The 26891-nt window shown below is 45.3% G+C and overlaps 1 protein-coding gene across 2 annotated transcripts; it reads right to left on the bottom strand.

Moving 5' to 3' along the window:
- Positions 1-4929: 4929 nt before the first annotated feature.
- LOC135375646 (uncharacterized) lies at positions 4930-26563 on the bottom strand. Of its 2 annotated transcripts, none has more exons than XM_064608318.1 (14): positions 26479-26563; positions 25146-25283; positions 24937-25030; positions 24027-24128; positions 22796-22933; positions 22266-22367; positions 19438-19575; positions 18798-18899; positions 17699-17836; positions 16184-16285; positions 15705-15842; positions 14926-15030; positions 12937-13074; positions 4930-11087 (listed from the first exon to the last, which is right to left on the bottom strand). In XM_064608318.1, exons 4-14 carry the CDS (start codon positions 24121-24123, stop codon positions 5368-5370), a joined length of 6918 nt encoding a protein of 2305 aa, XP_064464388.1. In that variant the 5' UTR covers positions 24124-24128; positions 24937-25030; positions 25146-25283; positions 26479-26563; the 3' UTR covers positions 4930-5367. The 2 variants fall into 2 exon arrangements, with proteins under 2 accessions (XP_064464388.1, XP_064464389.1); XM_064608319.1 differs by having other exon boundaries at positions 24937-25027.
- Positions 26564-26891: the final 328 nt, after the last annotated feature.

Below are 26891 nucleotides of genomic sequence, written 5' to 3'. Positions count from 1 at the left end.
GTATAACAATTACGAGAGTCGTGTTCAACTTAAGAAGGAAAAGAAATCTAAGGGCCAGTTGAGCGGGCGGCGGAAGTAGAGGCGGATTTCCGCCGCCCCGTCAGCGCTCACGATTTTCATGTTCCCACCACAGTGGCATTCCGTCATCCAAACCAGACGAAAAATCAGGAGGCGTGACCTTTCTGTGGCATCTAATTGGTCGCCAGTATATCGTTCTCGGCAGTTCTCGCCGACGTCGTGAAAGAAGTTCGGCATGGCAGTTTTTTTGGCTCGACGTCTCTCCTCTCCCGACTCCGGAAATGCGCGTCTAGTTCCACAGCCGGCTCACGACGCCGCGTCGGGCGTCGCCAAGTGAGAACTGGCCCTAATCCGTCGACTACGTACGCCGTTGGAGATACCGACAGGGGGATAGCGCGCCAGAAGACTACTGCAGCGCCACCATGCGCCATCAGCCGCCAAAACGTGTTTAATAAAAACGTTGCGCGAGATCCACGCAGAATGTATCCGTTGGTGTCGCTATCCCATGGGTTTTCAATTACCGTACAGCATCGTTATAAGTCGTACGTTACGCAGTATACATTCAATGTAGATTTTTCTTTTTTTCTCGTGCCGGGTAAGCCTTGAATGACTAAGTAACCATCCCGGCCCTCCCACTGCATTTCTTCGAGCCGCAACGGGAAGAGTTTTTTTTTTACGTAAATACCATACAAGTGCATAGAGTCAACCCTCCATTCGTCAATCGCGTTTCTCGGAAAATCGTTCGTACAATGTCGGGCTGTAGTTCCGAATCGAGAATGCATTCGAGCAATGCATACACGACTTATCCTTGTTATGTGTTAGCTCCGTGACTTCCTTGAGCTCCGTCTCTCTTTTCGCTAGAGGAGCAGGGGTCACTGCGTCAGTGGTCTAATCGGTAGATATGCGTCAAGTATGGGCGCGTTGCTATAAGGAACCTCGTGTTTTCAGCGAGGGATTCAGATAATGCAAATAGTGTAAATAATCACAACCATTTGGTTCTTCCGTCGAATTTCGCCTGATATGTGTACATTGGAATGGCTGCTAGATTGTACATATTTTTAGCATATTTTTACACACTTATAACGCTAGTTTGCACGCACAGCATCTAGGTTGTTACTGTGTTAGATAAAAGTGAAGCGCAATCTGGGCAGTTACTTGCGTAATTAGATAATTACGTTAATAAAATATTCTGAAAAAGTAGTGTCCATTTTGTTCCAACAACCTGTAGTTGTATAGTTACAATATATTTTCATTTATTTCCGCGTTAGCGCCGCGAAGCAACTGTGGCAATGAGCAGCGTACAGATGTGGACAGATGGAGAGAGGACAGCAGGAAGGAGTGGGGGGTAGTATGTGCCCTGGGCCGACTTCAGGGGGAACTGTGGGGGACATTCGTCTGGAAAGTCTTCGGAAAACGCAGGGAGAACATCAGGCAGCACAGCCGGTGAGGGGGTTCGAACCCGTGTCACGTCCCAGTCTGGGCGTGGAAAGTGATCATCTTAACCCTCTGTGCCACCTGAGCTGACTGCAATATATTGATCTGTATATATTTTGAGGGAGTAACTTACAACCACGACGATGAAAGATGGAAACCATTGAAGAGGTTAGCCAGGCTGTAGGACTTGAACCCACATCTTCTGGATTACCGAGTGGGTTCGAGTCCTCCAGCTGGCTAATTATTTGCAGTGACTTCCATCTTTCTCGTTAATTTCTTAGGCAATTTGAGACTTTGTATCTCTTTGTCCTCTCTGTGTCGTTCCAGACTTAGAACAGTTCTTTCACGTTAGAACCACAATTAAGTGAGAAGGTCTTATCACTGGACCAGCCTCAGACGTCCTTTTGTCGTTCTTTAGACGGTTGTTACTGCGCAAATTACCTTTTGTTGTTTTGAAGGAGTATGTTGGCACTCAACCGGTTTGAGCTTACTCCTGAAAACACCGAGAAAATACAACTGCTTATCACAAACGCGCATTAGATGCACTGGCAATTACGACGATCGACACTACGAGTGCTACAATAAACATTTTGAGAGTTGTTTTTACCCGGACCTCGTTCCAATTATACTGTATGTAATTGAAACAGAACTAAGTGACTTTATTTATTTATTTATTGAAGTACTTTAAAGACCTCAAGAACGTAGTACATAACGGAGTGGTGAGTAGCACATAGGAAAAAGTACAATAGAAACACACAACAAAAGTATTACATAAAGTAAATAAATAAATAAATATCATGCTGATTAGGGAAGAAGACCAGGTGCACCATGGGAAGAGCATGATGAAACTGAAGCCCTGCATTAGAGGAGAGCAGTCTTAAAACCAGCAGTGTCCTGTGTACGACCAACATGTTCAGGCTAAAGATTCCAATCACTAGTTGTTTTACGAATTTTACAAAGGAAGTGATATTACAATGGAAGCTTAATGGAAGGAAGCTTAATCTTATGGATGTCGCCCAGACGAGATGAAATGTAGTTAGCAGAGATTAGGAGACGATCGCGAGTGTTTGTGTTGTGATACATTTTATGGAAGAGAGACAGCCTGGCAATCAACCGTCTTGACGAGAGAAGATCAACGTCAAGGTGAAACGTGTTCAACGTGAAACATTCGTGTCTCTGGAATAGTTAGATGTAATGAAGCGCATCGTCCTGTTTTCAACTGACTCTAGATAATGCTTGAATGAAGTATTCTTGATGGGGATCCCATATGGCCGATGCGAATTCGAGTTTAGGTAGCACGAACGCACCATATGAAAGGTCTTTTACGTGATGTGGTGGAAGCACAACATGCCTTGGAAGATTTAATTTGGTAACTGTAAACATAACTCTACAAACAGCACACCATCATTGTAACAACGTTGCCGTGTCTCCACTAGCTCGCGAAGCCGTCTCTCGCGTCTGTGAGTTCCGAGGAAACCAGACTACTCTCATCAAGGTCATCGAGCTTCATATTCACTCTGAACGTGCCCTGAGTAGCAGGCGAAGAAATGTCGAGGTTTGCCTTTGAAGCCACATATTGAAGGAGGGCTTGGTGGTCGGGGTGAGAATCCGTGTTGAAGGTGTCCTCTCCGACGTCACAGTGTCGACCCTTCGGGCGTGGCTTCTAGGAGGAATTCAACCCACATTCCGTTGTCGGCTGGGCCAACGTAAGACTTCACAGTCCTGTCTCTTCTTCTTAAGAAACTCTTCTTCTTCTTCTTCTTCTTCTTCTTCGTCTTTCTCCGCAGTGGCGCACAGCACGGGGCAATCGGCCACGGATCGTGACATGAGGGCCCAGTTAATGACGGTTACGTGAAGCGATGAGAGGATGAGATGAATGAAATGACTGAATAAAAGATGAATTAAGAAACTCGAATGAGGCTCGTGGCCCATTCCTCTTTCTCTTTATTTACCTCTCGGCACCTTACAATCATTGGTCACATACCGGTCCAACAGTGGCGGCCAATATAAGTACAAGCCCTTTCGCCATCACCACCACCACCACCACCAATATAAGTAACGTTAGTCCAGTAACAAAGGTCTGGTAATATGCCAATGAAACTGCCGATATTGGTCCAATATTGCAAGCCCGTAGAGAGCCAATTATGTAGAATACGAATGCCCTGTAGCTATAGTAACTGCCACTCCAGTCTAGTTTTAATTGGTTTGAATGGCAGCACGACAACGGGAAGGCATCACGGTACAATGCATTTTTTTTTCTGCTTTTTTCTTATATTTATCTTTGTAGATACTGAAACACTGCCATGGGTGGCACGCGGTGGTGAGATAGTAGGATCTCGCTCTGTCTGGGATTCGAGTAGTCCTACAGAACAACCAATCACTGAGAACATATGGACCAAAAAAAGTAAGAAATAGTTGTTGCCAGAATACTTCGCGAGAGCGCGAGTTAAATTTTAGCGATACTATTCTGGTTTTTTCCTTACACACATCACGAGATTTCAGAATATTAAAATATAACCATTGGTTGAAAGCTGGCTACATTGGCACTTTGTTTTAACGGCATACCAGTGTACCGCCAACGAAACGACATCGTTCACTACGCAATTCGAGAAAGTAATTTTATGGGCGACATTGCTTCAAACCGCAATAACAATGACATGCTGGTCATTTTCTAACATGACGGGTCTTATTTGTCCATTTTTGTGTACCTGCGGTTGAGCCAAAATAACACAACTTATTGCTTTTCATTGGCTTGATTGGCCCTCCTTAGGGCCAATGAAGCCGGGACAGTGCCAATATTGGACCACTACTGTGTGCTGCTAGGCTAGATAGAATCTGCAAATGTACCTGTAATAACAACTAAAGCACATATCCCGAGCTATCACAAGCCGGCCATAGCTAAAGCTTGTGTCTCGTCGAAACACTTGTCCTTGTGGCTGCTATTAGGCCCTAGGACATGTGCTACGCTGCGTGCGAGCCGCTAATTCTACATCTAGCTCATGATGAAGAAGAACAGAGGAACTGCCCGGGGGGGGGGGGGGGGAGAAGAACAGCCTCTGTTCGAAATATGGGCGGCTCTCCTTCTGGGACACTTCCCTTCATATTTCTTTACTGGATTTTCTTCCCTTCTGCATCTCTTGATGACATCTAACTGGACACATTACTTCCAAGGACAGCTGCATGCAATCATTTAATTACAGACACACAAATCCAGTTTGTGACGGGTATTTTTGGATCAGTCGTGGCTCCTTTAAAGAAAGCTTGATTACGTCAAAGTAATATGTCTCGTAATCTGTAACTACACTGTAATCTGTAATCATAACTGGCAAAGCAATTTGGAACCCGTACATTTATTCGGTCGTAATACAAGTACGAGTGTCTCGCACATATGTGTTTCGCTCGACAATAGTTACTTTACACCACTCTGGAGCGAAGTGAACGAGAGTTCCAAAATTATTTGAATTAAGCCTTCTCCAATGTGCGAAGAACACTTTATTTCATATACATTCGGCATTTGACACCAAGGGCGGTAAACTTCACACATCTTTCGACTAACATTGGTGACAAGCCATTACCACCCTAAAAGGTATAACGTAGCTAACCATATAACTAGCACATTATGAATAAATACATCTTTTTACACATTTTCGGATCACCTTATGAACCTAGTACGGAACCGTACTTTGTAACAAAAGGAACAACAAGCAGAAAGAACGCGTTAGCCACGACAAACACAAAAGTGATTTTTTGTTTCTTTTTTGAGTCTGGCAAATGTTTGTGCTTTATCGGGTGAAGGCAAGGACTCAGTATACTGCTATTGATACTTCTCTTAAAACAGCCATACCGTCTTGAGAGCTCGTGTCTCTGACAACTCGGTGCCAACAATTGTCATCATCACGAATGAATGAATGTCACTCATGCGAGCCATTTCTGAAGGAAGCTATCCAATTCGGGATCCTGTCTGCTTTGGAGGACTTCTAATAGTTCCTTTGCTTTATCGTCCTTAGCAGAAACATTTGTATGAGGAAGCAAGAGTGAAATACAATTCACTTGAAGTGATTTCCTAGTCTCTTGTACAGTTGGAAATTTATAACTCTCTGGATCAAACACTCGAATGTCGTTGAGGGTTTCACGAAAACACGCATCTACTGCCTTGACATTTGAGTGGAGAACCATAAGTTTCAGACAAGGCGTGCTTCTCATACAGACATCGTCCTCATAAAGTGACAACATGGGAGGCGTCAATAAAGTCGCAGCTTCATAATCACAAGAATATGCCAATAATGTCACCAGCTCTTCTCTAATATAACGTCTTACACAGGTTCTCGTTGGTGAACTGTCTGCGCAACTAAGAGAGTTCATAAGAGAGTGAGGGATGAGGCATCTCAGAGTATCCATGTTGCTTATTTCAGCGGAAAGAGTGCAGCACATGGAACAGCTCCCGCTCCCGTCGGGCATATTAGGGAATGAGTGGGGAAGAAGGAAGTTCACGACATCAACGGCATCACTTTCACAGGCCAAATGAAGAGGTGTCTTTCCACACTCGCCACGGGAACTCATACTAGAACGGAGTAATAATAACGTTACAACGTCCAGGTCTCCTATGAAGGCGCACAGATGCATGGGCGTCATTCGATCCACATTGGTCACGTCCACTGATGTATAAAAAGGAATGAGAAGCTTCACCACATTTGGGTGTCCATTCACCGCGCTCAAGTGCAATGCAGTGTTCTCTTTTTCATCTGTTAACCACACGGATGAAGGGGAGAGGTGAATCCTAACAGCTTCCACATTACCTTTCTCTGCTTCTCTGAGCAACTCCGTATTGTCATCGTCGTCGATCATTTCCGTGTCGACAACGTCAATGTGGGGATCATCGGTGTTATTCATGTGCGACCATCCCCGATATAAGGTAACAATATCGTCACTTTCTCCGCTCCACTCTACATAATCCTGCTCACTGAGAGTTAAATGCGGCAGTAACAGTTTCATGTAATTAATGTAATTTACTCCATGTATCGCTTGTACCGGGCCTAGCTTGCACTTGGCCACATCATGTAGCAGTTTACGGCTGTAACGATCACCAGCGATGACATCTAAGTGAAGGAAGAGAAGTTTCAGACACCAAATTTCTCCTTGGAAATCCCCGTCCAACCACGTATACACGGAGCATCCGCTGATCCTCCGTGCATGCCTAGGGTCACTGTGTCGCAAATAAGGCCATAGAGTTTGCATCACTTTCGTTCCACCACGTTTCGCCCAGACGTACAACGGTGATGAGTCGGACGTTTCAGGTGAGTTCACGAGCGAGTGTGGGATGAGACAACTCAAAAAGTTCAACTCCAAACTCGAAGGATCGTCCCAAGTTGTCCAAGCAAGGTGTAAGCACGTTTCTTCTTCGTCGTTAAGCATGTGCGCATTTGTGTGAGGTAGAAGAAACGTCACAGCTTTAAGGGAATGAGAGCCAGAAGCCACATGGAGCGTTGTGTTCAGTCTCATGTGATGTGCGTCGTACGTCCGAGTGCGAAGGAGTAACAACTTCATGACCTCCAGATTATTTCTCTCTGCACATATATCCATCGGAGTTTGTCTACGATAATCGAAAACATTCACTGAAGGATAACGACAAAGAAGTAGCTTCGCAATATCTGCATCTCCACTCAAGTGCAAAGGAGTTTGAAAGTGTCCATTTCTATCGTTAACGGATAAATGTGCGAGGTGAAACTGTGTTGTCTCCAGATTTCCTTCTTCCGCGCTAATGTGCAACATTGTGTTTCCATCCTTATCAAGAATTCCCATATCGCAGTAAGGAACGAGCATTTTACAAACAGTCTCGGACTTTGCGTAAAAAGGGACAGTTCTCTCGCTACTGTCTGTAAAACAATCAAGGTTTCCAATTAGCGAAGACTCTGCAGAATATCTCGAGCTTCGTTTCTCCCGTGATTCTAATTGGTTCATGATGTCTCTGTGCAGATCTACTGTACTCTCTCGCCGGGACACATAGGTCAGATACACGTCTAAAACGCCTCGTAGGTCGTGTCTCACAGCCGTGAATATTGCTCGTTCAAGAAAATGTCTCTTTTGCTCCAAGGTTTCACACGTGCGTAGATTTTCGGTAGAACGTTTCACTGCTTCCTCACTGCAGTGAGCGCATAACACGTTGAGTCTGTCTCCCGCAGCCGAAGTCTCAGTCCGCAAGCCTTCCATCCACTCTCCAGCGTATTTTGCGTCCCATGGAGACCGCAGCTCTGCGTACCCAAATGGTGACATTTGAAACAAATCCTTCTTGATTAGCTTATCGTCCATCGGAAGCTTCTTTAATGTTGCTTGATCAGAATGCAGGGCTCCTAAGTGCAGTGGCGTCCTTTCGAGCCTATCGACTTTCAACATATCCTCTCTTTCGATATCGAGCTGCTCAAAATATGAAGCGTCATTGTTCATCACAGCAGAGTGAAGGGGAAAGGAGTACGATGCCAGTGCGTCGAACAACATCATTACACCGCCGTATTCTTCTTCACGGTACAGATTGACAATGACATCCCTCACGTCGAAATTTTGTCTTTCTTTCGCCTTTTGCAGTAGGTAATCAGCTGCAAAGAACTCAGCGAAAGTCTTATGAACGAACTCTGGAATTCCGTTGTTAAGACCATTCAGAAAACCTTCCTTGAGACTGTTATTAGCTGCGTCTTTCATTAAACGTCCTTCGGGCACTAAATTCTCTAATTCGTCTTTGTTCAATAAGTATTTCAAGGTTTCCTGAGGAAATATACACTTCATAGCCAGGAGCAGATGTTTTGTGTAAAAATTATTCGCTGCTTCGTTATCCTCCTCTTGCACGGCGTGTAGTCGGATATTTTCTTTCTTTTTTTCAATTTGGTATACAAGGTGCTTGTACCACACAAACAGCCTGTAGACATGTGCAACGTATAAGTTTCTATCCTCTGAAATGTTTGCACGTTTAAGTAACGAGCAGTAATCGTCAGACTCTACAATTTCCCCATTCTTCATTTCAAAAATCATACGAAGCAGGAGAGGGGTTTCTAGGATTGTCTCGTTTGTCTCCTTCAAGTTCGTGTGCAGTCGCTGGAACAGCTCGGAAGCTCCATCGTTTTCATTGGTTGAATGAGCTGTTTCCTCATATTTTCTAATAAACTCCGCCTGATTTTCGGCTGAAAAAGGAAGGAGTTCATATGACACCGTGTGCAGAGCATCTTGTGCATGGGTCTTAAATACAGTACGAGTAAACATATATATCTTGTGAGATTTCTTTTGAGATATAAACGACGTAAGCTCCAAGACGCACTTGCGGTATTCCTTGTTCAGTTCATCGAAGGCATCCAAGATGAAGACAATCTCAAAAGGGCTTCCGACGTTCAAACTTTTCTCAAACAAAGCGAACTCTATACCATTTTTTTGTACTTGACACAGATCCGCTAGATACTTGCACATATCCGCTTGACTCGCCAACGCTGTTTTAACAGACGCCATTCTCTGAGGAAGGTCGACGTACATCACCCACCGCTTCAAATCCCGATTTTTTACTTCTGTGCACAAGCGCTTTGCCAGCATACTCTTTCCCATACCTGGTGTACCAGAGACTATGACAACCTTCTCATCAACGTTCAACAACGCGTCCTCGGTGTAACTCTCACTTCTCGTCATTGGAAGGTGACTGAGACGACCATTTGATGTGGTCCACAAGAGCCTAGTACAAGATTCGTCGAACTTTAGCAGGTGCACTATTTTGCTTTCGAAATGAACATTTTCCAGTAGAGCTTCGTAGTCACCTGACTGTCGTATGAGTACGACTTTCTCGAACCTCGTTAATACCTCCTGGGCTTTTGGCTTACAACCGGGAGGTAGAAGTGTTGCGAGGTGATTGTGTGGACAGCCCAGAAGTGCGAATGCCTCACTGTCGTCATCTAGGTTGCATTCCTTCAACTTAATTTCCACGGCTCTTCTACACTCTCGTTCCACATAATAGTTCTGAACACGTTCTTCTAGTTCATGAAGAGGAGGTCCCAGGTCCATGTTCCTTGACTCACATAGCTTTAGGAAAACCGCAGTGTCTACGCAGCGTAAGAAGGTATCTATAGTCGTTGCGTCCGAAAATGTAGAAACGTCTTGGCCCTGAAGTTTTACGCGGGAATTTTCGAAAATCCATTTTTTGCAGCTATTCGTGACATGCGCAAAGCTTGCTTCGTCGATCCTGTGAACTTTGTGCCTCTCGCCAAAGAATGCATCTTCTTGCACTTTTGTCATCAAGTAGTCTTTGCCATTGTCTTCCACGAGCAAGATGACTTTTGATCCAGTGACACAAGAGACTTCACTGAGAAGTTTAATCATCTTTCGGACGCCTTCGTTTTGTTGGACCGTTACAAGCGCAAAAGCATATTTGTAGTCTAGTAACACATCCTCCAGTGCGGAGTCCAGCTGTTTTGCATCGAAAAACATGTACGGAAGTCCCGTAGATCGCACAGCGTTGTGAACCATTATTTCGAGAAGCCTCAGTTCTGGGCTCGTAACTACGTGAAGCAACCCGTTTTCCCAGGCACTGCTCTTCAGTTGGTTCTCGAATTTCACATTGAGTTTGTCAATGTTGAAAGCTTTGTTGAGTCTCGCGTTTTCCTTTTCTATCATTCTCGCATCTAACGATGGGATTCCATTTTGAATGTACTTCTGCATGTCAGGGATGACAGTATCCTCGAAAAATTTTCGCAGTTCTGGTACCTCCTTTTCGAGAACCCTATTTCCATGATCGCTGCCATATTGAGTTAGTATGTGTGGGATACGAACAATCGCTTCTTGTTCTTCACTTGTGTTCAAAGCTAGCCGTATCAAGAGATCCACATCGTTTTTTCTTCGTTTTATGTCATCCAGAATGGCTCTGTATCGCAGTTCCACTTCTGTATCTTCGCGTAAATATGGCTTGCCATCATTTTTATACACCAGATGAAGTGCCATATGACAAGATTCGTGAATAAACGTGCCCCGGACTTCGGCTTCCGTTCCTCTACCTCCGATAAAAATTCTTTGCTCTTCGCAGGTAGCAAGTCCGAGGTCGCGGCTGCCGCTGCAACCCGTGATCCCCTGAACGTTTTCACTGTTGTAGTCGAATAGTATATCCAGATGCGGTGCTGTGGCAACAACTTTCAATATTTTCTCGTTTAATTGGTCGGTTGAAAGTTCCCTGAACATCTGCTCCAATCGCTCCTCGAAGTCATCACATCCGACGTGCCTTGATTTGCTTTTCAAATAGTCGATGTAAGAGCCATCGCATTCTGTGGTGTAATGTCGTTGCCGTCGTATTTCAACTTTTTCAAGGGGTGTGAGACCTTTGTAACACGATGATTCTTTCTTGTTCTTGAGTCCACATCCACGCGAGACTAAGAGGCCATGTATATGGATGGCTTTCTTTTGAACAGCTCTGTAACGAGCTGACTTATCTTCCACAGGGTCCAACCACAGTTTCAATGCAGGCACGGAATCCAGGCACTTTAGAACACGAGCCTCGTCTTTCGCCGCAACGGCTTCGTGCATTTCCTTCCTGACGTCTTCCCACTGTGGCGACCTTTCCATGTTGAGATCGAATTCAGGTGTCGAAGCCATGTCCTTGGAGATGAAGCGTGGTATTCCTGTAATTTTAACGAGGAATTTAGGAACGTATGCAACACTAATTGAAATGCAAGTAACAGGTGAAGTGCGGTAATTTGTTTGGACCTCGACTCTCGTTTTTCCGTGTTTGCGCCGCGAAGCAACAGTGGCTACAGGGACTCTTGTTTTTTTGCTCTGGGATCACGCTGCATAATAAAAGCAGCAATGATATGTCGTCGCTGCTGTATTTTGGGTTGTTGTCTAGTGTCTTTGAGTTTCCAGTGTTCATCGATACCTCTGCTTGTTTCGTTAATTGACTCTCGAGACCACGACAGTCATTTCACGGGAACAGGTTTGTTTCATCCGACACATAACAGGAGACAGTGGGGTGGAAGTGTTCGGCTTCCTTATAGCCGTCGACCGTATCATATCCTTGCAAGAAGACAGAGGTAGAAAACAAGTAGACACAAAAGAAGTAGACAAATGCGAGTACACAAGACTAGATACAAACAAGCAATGAAGCATTAGTACACTTATTGCGAGGGAAACACAGAACCAGAATAACGAGAAAAAATACACATGGACGGCTCGGGGATAGGGAATGCCACGTATGTAACGTGAGTTCAATTCAAAAGATCAAAGAGTTCAAAGAGTTCAGTTCAAAAGTTCAATTCAAAAGATTGCAATGCATTGTGAAGCAACAATAATATTATGATAAAAGATCAGTACAAATGATTAATGAATTCAGAACAATGCTAGGACGGAACACAAGTGAAGCAACAGAAGTTTTCGAGTATGTGCGCTGTCCGCGCCCTCTGTTGGTCTTTCTCTCTCCCCGCGTCTCTGTGTCGCTGCATGGCTGAGCACTGCCTCCGAAAACTCGCATCCAAGCACTTCATAGTTCATACGGATATCAGGCTTACGGGCTTTTATTCTGAGAAACACAAATCCTGCACCTTCGATAATGAGGCGTGCACTGCACTCGCGAATACGGCCACGAACTCGATTGGGTGTTTGCTTGCCTTTTCGGTAGACGGCGTTCTAGTCGAGTAAGGGTTGTCGCGTCTGAGTAGCAGCGGAATCGGCATCCTTTGCTTGGCAAGCAATTTTTGAAATTCAATTGCTGAAAAAGCAGGAGGATTTGCAGCAGAGACTTTAGGCATCTGAAGCGTCCAAGTACATGTGTGCCATTTACTTTACAGCTCCTTTTTAGAAAACGCAAAGACCGATGTAATGACCTCACGGTGAGTCTGGCATGCAGTGCCGCCACGTCGCTTCTTTCTCATCTTGCTCATCACCTACCATAGTAGAAATTTATGCATGCTGGCCCAATGGGCTGCCCATCAGCGAATATCCGACCGTTGGCTGTGATCAGGGATAGCCTCCTTCACAGCAATTAGGGAGATTAGAAATGAAACGAAGAAAGAAAACAACGCACGAGAGATGCTAGTTGGAAGCCTAGCAGGGGATCTGCCAATCAACTAACAAGCTCTGGACGAAAATATATTTGGCATTGTGTAATGTATAGACCCACTTCAGTCTGTAAACAAGAGGGTGCGTCCGCTCACGCGCATAGAGTAGACGTAGCTGGTAGAGAAAATGGAGTCGGAAACCGCACGATGTATGCGACGTATTTCTCCATTCTGTACCGCGAAGGACATGCAATAGCTGCACCACTTTGCGGCATGCCCTTAATAGTGACCGAAAACACACAATTACTGATCGCGCGGTTTTCGTCCACCAAGCACGATAGCAGCGCCGCCGCACCCCCATGACGTCAAGCACTGTAGCGAGTCTATAGAGAATAATAACGTGGAGTGTGAGAGTGTGTGTAACATCATGTGAGAGAAAATGGAACCCTTCCCCCAGATTTGGTGGCCTTTCTGTTACCTGTGGGCCCTGTCCATTCTTCGAGTACCTTCTTGAGTTTCTTTACATGAAACGGCTTCCTGGCCATGTCTACCCGGTTGATGACCTCGTGGAACTTTTCGTCAGTCAAGTCGCGAAGCTGCTGCACATTGTCCATGCCTAAGGGAAATTTCAGCACTGGGGTTAAAATCGTCTGAGGCTTTATGAACACAGTTTATACGAATGCGTCGCAGGAGGTTGTTATATCCACCTTCGTACATGTTACAGAAAAAATGGAGTGATCTAAAATCTTTCGGCATACATAGGGTACAATTTGAGAAGAAAGATGCGCTAACAGTTCCTTACTCTCTCTAGGTGGAATATCGCTAAGTTGGCTCAATTATAAAGTCTTATGCCACCAAACTGACCAACAGCACACATTTACGTAGACTATTGCATTCTGAAGGTCATTTTACGAAGGTCAGTAACAATTTGCAGTTCTAGGGAATAAACGTCGGGGTTAGGGCACCAAAATGGGGAGGGAATAGCAGTCTAAGGAACTATAAGGAGCCGCTATTGATCTCCGTCCCACTCCTTTTTCCCCTCTTGAGTGTACTAGTCATATGATCATCAGTCACCAGTCATGATCGTTAGTCATGATCGCTTTCCACGCCGAGACTGGGAGGTGACACGGGTTCGAATCCTGTCACCGGCTGTGCTGTCTGAGGTTTTCCCTGGGTTTTCCCAAGACTCAGCCCAATGACCCCGATCGATGACTTCGAACAGGTGATCACGCAACAAACCGTACACAATCATTTTCATTCAGGGTCACCGACAGGGGCGGATGTAACGGGGGGGGACCTCATGCGGTTGTGTTCCCTATGTAAAAACCCTATCTCCTGGACGATGCTGCGCTGCAAAGCACGAAATTTCCTTAAGACCGCCCCCCCCCCCCCATGACAGACCCTTAAATCCGGCCCTGGTCACCGATGGACCCCACTGTAACCAAAATCGAGACCCAGTGTGTGAGCAGTGGCATTGTCGCAGGCAGTGCTGCTGACCATGAGATGGTGTTCATGTGTGGCAGGAATGTCACTGCAACGAAAGCAAACTCTTCACAGAAACATTCGCCAATTCGCAGGGCATTATCAATGCAGGTTGATTCCGATCCGCATCGAGTTGCTCAAGAGCGTTCGGTGCGCATAGTGGTGTTTACTAAACCTTTAAGGGCCGCGATGTCGAGCGTGGTCGAGATTAAACAAATTAGCAAATGTAGTCGCCCGTCACACCAAGACTAAAACCGTAAGCGTGAAATCCCATGGGCTCGTATACGAGCATTTCCGAATTAATGTAATGTTCCCGTTGAAACGTTACATTAAAGATTCTTTTTCGCACGTTAGGACTATTTATAAATTAGGTGACATCAAATGATTAACATTGCGTCGTAAGATAATGCATGGTGTCTCAGCTTCTTCTACGAATAAGCCTCAATTCAGTAAATTCTTTTTCTTTGGCCACACTACCAACGTTAGTCAGCTGGACTCTCGCCCATCCTCCCCCCTCCACAGAAAACTGCTTGGTCCCTGGCCACATCCGCAGCCCACCAATGCTCTGCCCTCCAAGCTCTCTGCACCTTTCTGGACACCGTATGACTTTGATCCTTATACTCAAGGGGCTCATTATTTCATTTCCCACATCTCCACCAGGTAGAGTATGTGACGTGGCGATGGAACTCCCCATTCATCATCTTAAAATAAAGTTTCCGATGTTGTGGGAGTATCCGTTACTCGAAAAACACCAAGACTCATATTTGGGAATATATACTCAGTGAAAGGACTCATCATCATTACCCATAACGATTCGCGTATTTCCCTTCTGACTGACTCGTGCGGTTGTTCCATGGCATGAGGCGACAGAATGTGTTTTAGCTCGAACGGAAAGACAGGGCTTTCAGTATGCACTTACCATAGCCTGCACAGACCAACAACCGCCCTGTGTGCTGTGCATGCTGTGCTAATCGTTTGGACTCACCTAGTTCCTCAAATTTCTCGCAGTAAGAGAAGAGACCCCCTGGTTCAAGGAGGTGGTGAATCTCCGAGAGTCTCGGTTTTGTTGCCGGAACGGACGTCATTGCAACTGAAAAAAATAAGCTATTGGTTGGCACGCTGGAAAAAAAATGATATTTGAACTCGTATCTGCGTTATATGCTTTACATACATTGTGTATGCATTGGAACGACATCTCACAGGAAAATGTATAGCACCAGCGCATGCAAACGGCAATAACAAAGACACTTCCTACGCTGCATTGTGCGTGTATTAACATAATAACCATTCAATACGGAATACACCTGCGTCCAGTACCCTATGAAACGCAAAACACGAACATCTTTAGGGCCCATTTAAATGAAATACGGTGGCTATTATGTGGTACATAAGTACAAACACAGCAGTGGATTGTTGATCTACGTATCTAAACGGGTTGCGAGACCTCGATAGACGTTATTAGTTTGCACTGTGGACACGACGTTCTACACAGCGTGTAAATTGAGAAAAAAAACTGAACGGCGTATTAGGGTATAGGCGTGTCCATCATGCGGTCCATACGCCCGTTCGTTCTTTCAGTCTATGTCGTTAGTCAGTAGGACACTAGGTGCATTGCGGAGATTTAAAAAATAGTTGGGGAGCGTGTAAATTCATTATGTTCCGCGTCATTATGTTCGCCAAAGTCATTATGTTCCGCGCAGGAATGCCAAGGTGGAGTACACGAGGTATGAGTGCTATGCCTCAGTGCAGTGGTGTGTAGCTCACCTGGGTGTCCTGTCCACTGTTCCAGTTCATTCTGGAACCTCATCAGTTGAAAAGGATATCCGGACATGCCAACAAGATCCATGAACTCCTGGAACTCTTCTGCCGTCGAGTCAAAAAGCTGCTGGACATTGTCTAAGCCTAGGGTCAAGTTCAACACTTAAGTTAAACACGTTCGAAGTCTCACGAAGATGATTTACTAAATGCACTGTAGACCACGCAAGGTACTCTCTAAGGTACTCTCTAAGAGCGAGAGAAATTGTCCTCTTTATTCATTTATTTATTTTTATTATTATTCGCGCCATTTCAAATCCGAGGCACTTGGCCGCAGTATACCACTGATCCACCGAGGCTGACTTCAGAAAAATCGTTCAGCGAGCATGCCGAAAAATAGTGACCTTAAAACAAAACACTTAAAAAAAACAACCGAAGTACCTGTGAGCTCGCTATATTTGGTGACGCGAAGTCGCATTCTGGCTCACCTGTCTCGATGAACTTGTCGTAGTAGGTGAGGAGATCCGCTCGCTGAAGCAGTTCGTGAACTTCACGCTCCGACTCGTTTGAAGGAATGGACGTCATTACGGCTGCAAAGGAAGTTCACTGTAGGCGATACAGACACATATGTCCGAGTAGTGAGATTTTAAATTTTCAGCTAAGATAAGATGAAATCGACTTGCTAGCGTAAAGGAACTGTCGATAACGACTACGTAAGCTATACTGGACCAGAAAGGGGAAGAACATAAGTAGAAGGGGATGTAACACTTGGCACCCTGTTTAACATATTTAAGTGAACGTATTTAAGCGAAGGTTCTCTGATACGATGAGGACCTGTATCTCGAGTTTCGCAACAAAAGGCAATAGACGCGTATTACATTGTTTGTGCTCGAATCTCGAAACGCAGCTGGCTCTGAAATGCGGGAGACATGTCAGTCAATAGGGTTTATGAGCCATCGTGCATATCTCTCGCGGCTGACGTCCACGTCCTTAAGGGAACCAGACCTATAGCAACCTACGGCCATCGCGCTGTTCATTGACAAGATAATAAAACCATAGGAGGGACTGAGGATTTTGCTCCCCTGACATGAGAAATGGGTGAGGAAACATCTGGGGCCACCGTTTCACTTACTTTATTACCTTCACTGAATTTCTTTTGCAAGCTCCAGAGGAACACTCGGTCATAAAAGGACACAATGACTGATGTAACTGGAGCCCACTTGACAAGGGAGTCGTGCGTATAGGTTTGAGACACAGGACTGCAACACCCTTGGTACCTCTCTACGTGATCGGCTCTCAACACCTTTTCGATCACCGCAATGCACCCGTTTTGCCGTTCACCCAGGCGCTATCCCCTGGGACCGCTACTCATAATAACTCCAAAGCAATACGCGCATAAGTTCAGAGGTATCTTATTGCTTCTTTCGAGTTTCTGGAGGCTGTATCGCTCCTCGCGAGCGACCCTACTGCTAGCAGCGATAAGACACGCGCATCTAGAAACTGCCATGACCTACCCTTGGTGCGTCTCTGGCGAGGGAGATGTCCTGCAAATGATACACTACACAAGTGACAACCGAAAGTGAGTGCCGCGTGGTGTCCTTCCCCCATTTCAATTCCCAAATTTCCCCTCCCGAGTTGAGAATCCTTGCTGAGGCACATGCCTTTAATAACCTGAACCTGTACGTGCTCCGAAGGGTCCGTAACATCTTTTGTGGATCGCGGATTGTTCGTGAGAACGACAGGAATAATTAGAGGCATAACAGGGCGGAGATTGAAGTAAAGGAAACATAAAGCCAAATACGACTGATTTACAGTGCCACGTAACACCTTGCTACTATGCATATACTCAGCCTATGACCTGGGAATCAAAAAACACCGCACGTATACAACCGAATTCCTTTTTGCCAATACGGACCGTCGTGTATGAATACTACAGTGGAGTGCGAGGAGCATGTACACGAAAAGTGAGTGGTTTTACCAGAACCCGAGATTTCTCCAATTACCTGCATGCCCTGACCCCTGTTTGAGTGCGTTCTTCAATCTTCTCACGTGAAGGGGCTTTCTGGCCATGCCTACGTGCTCGGTGAGTGTCTGGAACTCTTCGTCGGTTGAGTCACGAAGCCGCTGCACATTGTCTGCGCCTGACAACGAATCCAATACCGAGGTTAAACATTTGTAACGTGTCCTCAGCCACATTAGACACATCCCTAACGCAGAAGACCCTACCAGACCTGGGATACAAATTTTTGTCTTTGTCTCGCATTAAATAGTTTTATGATGACCTACATGTATAGGGCTCGTTAACCTCTGCAATCCCAAAGACCCTATTTTCAGTCTTTTTCGTTCTTTATCTCCGGGGGATGCAGAAAACATTAAAACCCATTCTAAAATAAGTATTCTTAAATTACTGCTTAGAATGGCAAGAGAAACCATGCAAGGGAGCAAGAAACGAGAGGTAAGCATTTCTTTTTGTGTTCCCTTCCATTGGCGATTTTAGAATTTCAACAGAACTAGCCCATCATTCTAACATCTTCAGTTTCAGCTCAGCGTGCCGAAATTATCAATCGGTCGAACGAGATTTATTTGTAATAATAATTGTATAGAAAGCTCGCCGTTTTGATGGCTAATTGCATTCCCACGGCTATGGTAAAAATATATGAAAAACAACCTGAGGCCCCATTTTGGCTGGGTGGTGGGGGTGGTGGTGATGGTGAAAGGGCTTGCCGTTGTCGGCCTCACGTATGTGGGCAACGTCACGACTGACGCCCTGGGGAAATGTGCGTCCTGTCGAAGTCCTGTCAAAGTCAAAGTATTTTGGCTGGGAGCGTTCATCCGCCATGCCCCGCCCTTTGCCAATTAGCGAAGCGTGGAATTTTTGTGGCGCGCTCACACGGACCTACGAGTTGAAATTTAGCGCTTCTTCAGCGCAGGAAGAAGAACTAGCATTTGGGACAGAGTTAGATGACGGCTTAATACTCTCCTCTATCTCCTATTTCGCCTTTCACCACCACCGGCCCCACAGATACACACGCCTTTGCAAATGCAACAACCTGCCTGGATCCCGCTTGTATTCGATACACACAGACACACTTTTTAACTCACCCAGTTCGATGAACTTGTCGTGGTAGGAGAGAAGATCCGCTCGTCGAAGTAATTCGTCAAGTTCCTCTTCTGATTCGTCGGCCGCAGTGGATGTTACCTTGACTGTAAAGCAATGTCGACTGTTGCACACTGATTCAATGGTTCGATAGGTTCACGACTGGTTCGCAATTATCGACCGACATCCACACAAAGTCATAGTTGAAATCTTCTTCATTGTAAGATAACGTGAAACTCCTATCACTATCTTCATTTAACGATACTCAGAGATAAGACTACAGAGTGATTGATGTGGCGACAGCGCGTGTGAGAATCGAGTCAGTTGTGGGTACGTTGTCGGTACCTCTATCTCTCAATTCTACAGTTCTATGCAATCATGCATGCGGAATTCCGGTACCCCCAAATGACCTATGTGATCATCTGTTTCAATTTGAAATGTTCTTCCATGCAATTAGATCGATTAGGTATATTGCTGAGATTGCAGAAAATAGGTCGTCAAATGCTTGGCTCGTAATATTGGATTTGTGAACCAACGAAGAAAGCCTTCCCGGCATTCAAGGTGCCATTATACACCGGTATACTGGACGCTAATACGGGTTACACGAAGATGGAGTCCTTTCTCCCCGTTTGGTTCTTCATTTACCTGACGGTCCTGTCCACTGGCCCAGTGCTTTCTTCAGTCTCTTGACGTGAAATGGCTTTGTGGCCATATCAACGAGGTCAATCACTTCCTGGAAATTGTCCCCCATGGCGTCACAAAGCTGCTGAACATTGTCCCCGCCTAGAGACAATTCCAAAACGGAGGTTAAGGTTCCAAGACACGTGACTTCGTGCATTATAGAAGTAACACTAAAACAAACTGAAAGGGCGGCTACAGGTGGATAGTAGACGTTGAATGGTGAGTGAACCCTAGAAATATCCGAAAGAGTAGCGCCGACTGCGATACATGGCGATGACCGCGCTATAAAATGAGACCCGCGTACAACGTTTTCTCGACAGAAAGACACCGAGTTCCGCGGTGGTGACGTCAGCCTGTCAGAAAACCGCTCAGCCCACCTGCACACGGTGATTTCTCGACGGTTCCTTGGCCAGCGTCGGCGATGCTTGGCCTTCGGTGCCGCTTACGGCGTTCTTTGTCGCGAGAGTAGAAGTACAGGCCCCGCAAAAGTTTACGGAAAACGCCACCGGTATATTTCCACCTCGGTGCGACACCCTAGCGGCAAGCGGAAGAGGGATTGTTCACTCGTTCAGAGGGGTAGAGGAGTGAGACGGCAGCGACACCAATTCAAACCATGTTTCGAGCAGGGGCGGATCTAGGATTTTTCCAAAGGGAGGGGGGTCCCTATGGGCAAGTGCCACGTGCATGCTGACCCAAGCAGCACAATGTACTGAAAGTCGAGTGCAATAGGGGTGGCCGGTATGTGTTTCATCAATGTTCTTTCGTTTCACAAGCCTGTTCAAGGCCTTCCACCTACCCGTCCACCCCTATTGCACCCGACTTTCAGTACATTGTGCTGCTTGGGGATATGGGCCCATTAACACTATGTTCAAGTCTGGAATTCAGGGCAGGTCTGAACGCGTGCCCCCCCCCCCCCCAAGATCTCCACCTGGTTCGGGCACATTGAAGCCATAACGAAACTCTCGCAGTGTGTCGCTACCAGGGAACTCACTCACATCTCTGAAAGAATAAACGGGCCAGTTTCCGCTCGCTGGTTGGCTGTCGCGCACAGGAGAAAATACACCTGCTGCGTGTTCCGTAAATATTTGTCGGGGCCTGTACATAGAAGATGAACAACTGAAACGTGGCAGTCTCCGAAAAAGAAAGAAAGACACCTGTTTTCATCTCAACTCCAAGGGAACGAAATATCCACAAGAACAGGAAGACAAACAGGGCTCAAAATCCGCTACGAATACTTTACATGGCATCAATGGGGTCAGGTTCAGGCAAGGAGACTAGAAATATATAGGATGTTTCCTATAAAGTGCCTATGAAGTATATAAAAAAACCTAGACATTGTACAAGGATGCAGCTTATTGCATTGGTCTTTGCGGCACTTTTTTCACGAGGAAGACACCAGTTTTTTTCTTTTTTTTTCACCAGTCAATTTTAAACAGCATTAAATTTAGTTTTTAAAGTTGATCTCGCAAATCTGCCGGGTCAACCTCACGTTTTTTCAATGGAAATGGAAAGCGCACGTTCGATTTACCCCGAAACATAGCTGAAAGCGTCCAGCACCACTGCGGGAACACATTAAAAAAATGCAAAAAAGCACCGCTTTGGGACTCGGCAAGAAGAGATATGCGTGGAACGACAGGAAGCGTCAGGGGAAGCTGAAGGCGTGACGCAGCAAATCTTGTGCGGCGAGGGACTGTGAAGGGGGCGGAGCAACGACGGCCCATATAGCGCTGAACTACTCGCGCCCAGCGACTTGGGAGTCCCTTGGGAGTGCATGTCTTCTTTCTTTCTTTTTTTCATGTGTTCCCGCTGTGGTGCTGGACGCCTTCAGTGACGTTTCGGGGTAAATCGAACGTGCGCATTCCATTTCCGTTGGAAAAACGTGGGGTTAACTCGGTAAATTAGCGAGATCAATTTTAAAAATTCAATTTATCGCAGTTGAAATACGACAAAATCAGTCTTCCCTGGCGAAAAAAGTGCCGCCAAGACGAATGCAGCAAGCGACATTCTCGTAATTTTTTAAAAATATAATTTAGGGACACGTTACACCAAACATCCTGTATAACGTGTTTCATGTATAGACATGTATAGACAGTAGTATGCAAAAGCAGTCCTCCCAATTTGTGGAACAGTACGGCTTTCAAAACTAGAGGGAAGTAACCGTTGCGACCATCGTGGTGTTCTGTAAGTAGGACGACCTTTTTGGTTCCTTCCATAAATGGAAATCTTCCTTTCTCAATTAAACATCTTAACTGTGTTGCTTATTTCGTCGGTACTCCAATTGGGTGGCTCTCTCCTGTAGCGCTAGCGCTGTGCGCACTGTGTTTGCATTACACCAATTCAAACGCTGACTTTCATATGAGAGCAACTTCATTTTGAATTTTAGCGTCCCTTTAGAGAAGCAATCCAGCGACATTTGACGTCGCTCGAAATCCTGCTTCGTCTGTCAAGCTGTCCACCAGGAGTCACTATTCAGAATGCAAGTCGGCCTTTACAGTGAGAACGTGACAATCGTGTTCTGTGTCACCATTATTACACCAGACGCAACGCTAACAGTGACGACATGTCGCGCGGCGTCTCCTACGAACCAGGTGGGAGTCAGAATACGTATTGCGTGCTAAGCGGATTTCCTTTTTCTTAAATTTATCCCGTATCTTTCTCTTCTCCAAACAGGCTTAATTGATCGCGGGTACGCTCTGAATCATGCGGCACCGTCTCTTGTCCGTAGTTGTACACGCACGACTAGCTTCCGTTAGTAATCCGTGTACGCATCGACACGGCCTATTCTGACTCACCTATCTCCGTGAACTTGTCGTGGTAGGAGAGAAGATCCGCTCCTCGAAGTAGGTTGTGAAGCTCCCCTTCTGCTCCATCCGCTGGAGTGGAAGTTGCTGCAACTGTCGTTTTTATTCTTAGATTCAGACGCACTTTTTCATTGTCGGAAACGACTGAAGGGCCAATGTGGCGGTAAAGTAACTGTCGATTGAGTAAGTTCTTTAGAGAGGAATGCAGCCGCTTGCAATTCTACCTAACTATCCTACACTTCTGCCAAGTTATGCATATACGGAGAGCAGGGCGTTCTCACAGAAGCCTATGCAATCGTTGCTTCCATATAGGAGGTCCATGAACGCAATTAGAAACATTTGAAAGACTTACGGAGATTGCAGAAAACAGCTCTTTAACTGATCTGCTTGAGAGGCCGGACTTTGAGGCCAAGTTCAACGAAACGCCGGCTTTTTGTACGGCCATCATATGTATCGCGCACGCACGCCAGCACGCGGTACATAAGATCCAGCCCCTTCTCCCAATTTGGTTTTCCATTTACCTGTGTCTGGTTTCCACTCTGCCAGTGCTTTCTTGAACCTCTTGACGTGAGGTGGCTTTCTGGCCATATCTACCATGTTGATCAACTCCTCGATATCTTGATCACTGGAGTCACGAAGCTGCTGCACATTGTCCCCGCCTAAGGGCAAATCCGTAAGTGAGGTTAGGGTGGACAGATGCCATATCAAGACAAGTGGCTCCATGCATTGTAGAGGTACCAGTGTCATTGTTTGCAGCCTTCGTCTTCGATATCAAAGATTATTTATCTGAACCCGTATTTTTTCTTTCTCTCTTTTTCTTTTTTTTGTGGACGGAACAGTCGCCTTGCGTTTTGTCAATGCACTAACATGTGGATCCGTACTCCAAAGTGCATAGTATCGAGGTAATTATGTATATTTCAACAGATTTTCCTCTCATTCCTAGTCTTTAGATCACGAGGCGACCACCGTTATGCCTGAGAATATGCAGAGCGTCCTGTAAAGTAGCTGCTCTTAGTAATATAAAGTACTTGTTCTCAGGACTTGAGGCTTCTGTTGTAGGGTGTTTCATCTAACAAGAAAAAAAAAATCGTACGAAAAATATATTTCCCCAAATGTTACGGGATCAACGCTATTTATATCTGGGGAGATTTTTTTCGGGACTTCTGAGGGTGTGCGAGTTTTTAAATCCCGTTTATTTAATATGTAAGCTGTTTTCGGGAGGGAAACTTCACCAAGGAAGCTATCAAGCGGTGCAGAAAATTACACCATCGATCTCATGCACGCGCTTCCGGACCCGACAACCCATTTAAGCGGGTCTTCGGTTCCAAGGTGAAAGTTGTCGTTGAAACATATTTTTGTAAACGAATTACGTCGATATAAACACATCCCTCAGTGTAGACAACCTTGGCACGCAATATTTTGTACTGCGACCTTTGCCTCTTCGCGGTAGTGGAAAGGAAATAGGCGTTCTAGTAACATCGGAGTTTGCCTCGAAAGGGAACTCTGGTCAAGAAGTACCTTATCATTCGTCCTATATTGAGAGTTACTTCGCTAAACTTCATCGCACAGGACGCGTATTTGGCTACAGTCTCAGAGGAGGACGTGACCGACTCCTGCTCTCATGGTACAGGGTTTCGAACCCATGACCTCGGCAGCGGTCAACCCCGACCTGTTGGCGCTGCGTGGTTGACGACGAAAGTGTCACGTCCCTGATTGACATGCCCGGTGATATGAAGTCGCGTTTTGGCTCACCTATCTCGATGAATTTGTCGTAGTAGGACGTAAGGACTGCTCGTTCAAGGAGTTTGTGAAGCTCCAGCTCAGATTTATTTGTCGTAACGGTCGTCATCGTTTCTGCAAAGTAGGAAGGTTTTTCAGAGCGTGGTTCACACACGGGAAACATAGCGATTCAAAAGATCGCATATCTGAGGTAAGATGAGCATTGCAAATGATGAAGCCGTCTGGAGTTAATCTATAGAAGAAAACGAGTCTTTGTACTGCCTATACTGCGTTATTTACGCACTAGTGTGTTACACTATATATTTACGTTTGTTATGTATCTCTCTTTCCATCAAGTTGTAAAACATAATAACAATATGAAAGTAAAAGTAATTGCGCGTGGAAAATTCGCACTGAGAATACCGCAACTAAACCAGCCGTGACATCACTGAAGACACCTTCGAAGACGTGTTTGCATCTATTTCCGGTAAGGTCACGTGCTTGCGAAAACCAATCAGCGTGGCCGAAGCTCTCACTTCCCAGATGGCAGGGATCGAAACAGTTTGCTGAAGATGACGCGAATAAACATATTCGAACATCTCTCAGAATATTATGTCAAACAACCAGTGACATAACCGAAGTAACTTGAAATAAACGATTTGCGAGTAACATATCCAACGAGTAAAATATTTTCCGCTTGGATTCGTAAAAAATAAAGAAAACTACTACACGAATGACTATCATCTGATGAGGCCTATTTACTTCACATCTGGAGTCCAGGAAGTCCCTTTAAGGAATCTGTTCTATGTTCAAAATGTTTATCTAGCGTCAAATTATACGCAACAGATTCCAGCATACGCGTTTTTACTTTTCTTTTTTCAGTTTTTTTTTTTTTTTGTCAGTCGGTCGTTTCTGGTAAGTGGGAGGCTCTGACGGGACTTACCTTATTGCGCGTTACAACCGTGTGCAAGAAGGTGACCTCCCTGGGAGCCCTCGCTGTGATGGCACGTGTTGACGGGTGGTTGATCGAATACCTGCTACGGTAAAAGAAAACGTCAAGGCAATGCGGGCTATGGTCCCCGTCAGCTATGTTATCTGGCTGAATGCAATACCACACAATGGAGCGTATAATAGTATTCGAGTCTTACAAACCTTTTTCTTCAGTACTTTTTTCAAGCACCAGGTAGATCACTTGTCAGTCTTTGTACCCTGCGCTCATCGTGCCCTGGCTCCGCCGAACACTTCAGTTACGATCGTCGTCGTTGTTCCCACGCCGGACCCATGGCCCACCTGCAATGTGCGATGTGACTTACGAGACATTCTCATGGTGATCTTGCATGGTGTGGTCACAAGTGTGGTGTAAACTGTGTTGTCTCACATTCCATACAGGGCTTGCTGCATGCTTTCTAACAACGATTGGCGTTCATAAATTCATGCTCGTCACTGCGTTGTGTTGAAGATCGCCTCCACAACGTATTCATAAAGTGTCCGTAGTCTGACTTTTAAATGGCATGTCAGTAATGTCATTCAGGGTTAGTTTCACCTACAGCAGGGCCCTACCGGTTTAACATAACAAAAAAAATTTATTTTCTGTCGAATAGAGGACCATAAAGGGGAGCTATAGGTTTCAAAACTGCACAAATATAAAAATGTGTATTATAATATGTATCAATTAAGCTAGAAGGGGAAAAGATTATATATTACAACGTCTATGTGCCGTATGTGAGCTAGTCACATCACGGTGACTAGGAAAGAGATAATTATCTCTTTCCTAGGCTCGAGAGGGTACTTCACGTGATGCCTTCATGGGTTCTTATCGTCTTATCAGTTGTTTTTCTGCCTGCGGACCACCCAAGGTGACCTTTCCTAGCGAGGACATCATTAAATTTACACTTTATATAACAAACTATGAGCAAAAGTCGCCAGCAATTGTTCTGAAAGACACCACCAGACACGGGAAGGGATGGCGCAGTGAGATTGTTTCCCACTGCGGATGCAACAAATCGTGTTGAGACGACAAGGTGACAATGATGGGCGAAGTACGCAGTTATTTAGGGATGGTAGCATTAATGACGAGCGTTCCAATTAACCGCAACACAACCACCGAGAAAGGAAAAAAAAAAGCAGACGGCACAAATAGGTGGGAATTCTGAGCGACCATCGATGAGAGTGACGCTTTATATTAATCGAAGGAGAAGCAAGGGCGCGCTTCGGTGATGCTTCGGGAATTTAACGAACCACCTTTCCGGATGCAGCGTACGTTATTTACTGTGACGATACAGATTAATAGATAATGAGTCGCAGAGGAGTAGCAGGACAAGCAAAGACAGACGCAAGAAAATCCCGCTTCTAAAAATACGCTATACAGTTAATAAAAAACAATTTACCAACACAGTGAGAACAGTAAAAATAATCGCAACCACACAGTGAATCGCTACAACGCAGCATAAATAATAGTGAAAAATATACGTATTGGGGACCTCACCTCACTTTAGACTTCCAGTGATGTTCAGTTGAAGAGATGGAGATCCATCCATCACCTGGCGGAGTCTGAAGCGACGCATATGGGAAACCTGCTTATGTGGAAGGCAGATAAGGCGTTATCTTTCACCGCGCCTTTGTTTGTCGTGTGAGTAAGTGTCACCTCCTGGTGTGGGAATGTGGGTTTAGAGTAGCACTGAAGGAATAGAGTTACACCACTAAGTGCAAGAAGCACGTAAATCATAAATCGTCGCTTAACTGGTAGGGTAGTATAGTGTAGAAGTATGACATAGTTTACTATATATGATAACATTTAAGTAAATGTTGTATGGCATGTAGTGAACTCACATTCATACTTTGTGCATTGGTTGCAAGAGCAGAGATGACGTCATCGCGTATGGTTGCTTTGGAGCAAGT

This window comes from Ornithodoros turicata, unplaced genomic scaffold, assembly GCF_037126465.1.
Source record: "Ornithodoros turicata isolate Travis unplaced genomic scaffold, ASM3712646v1 ctg00000911.1, whole genome shotgun sequence".
NCBI lineage: Eukaryota > Metazoa > Arthropoda > Arachnida > Ixodida > Argasidae > Ornithodoros > Ornithodoros turicata.
Note: the sequence above shows the minus strand (reverse complement) of the source record. Positions and strands in the feature narration are given on the sequence as shown.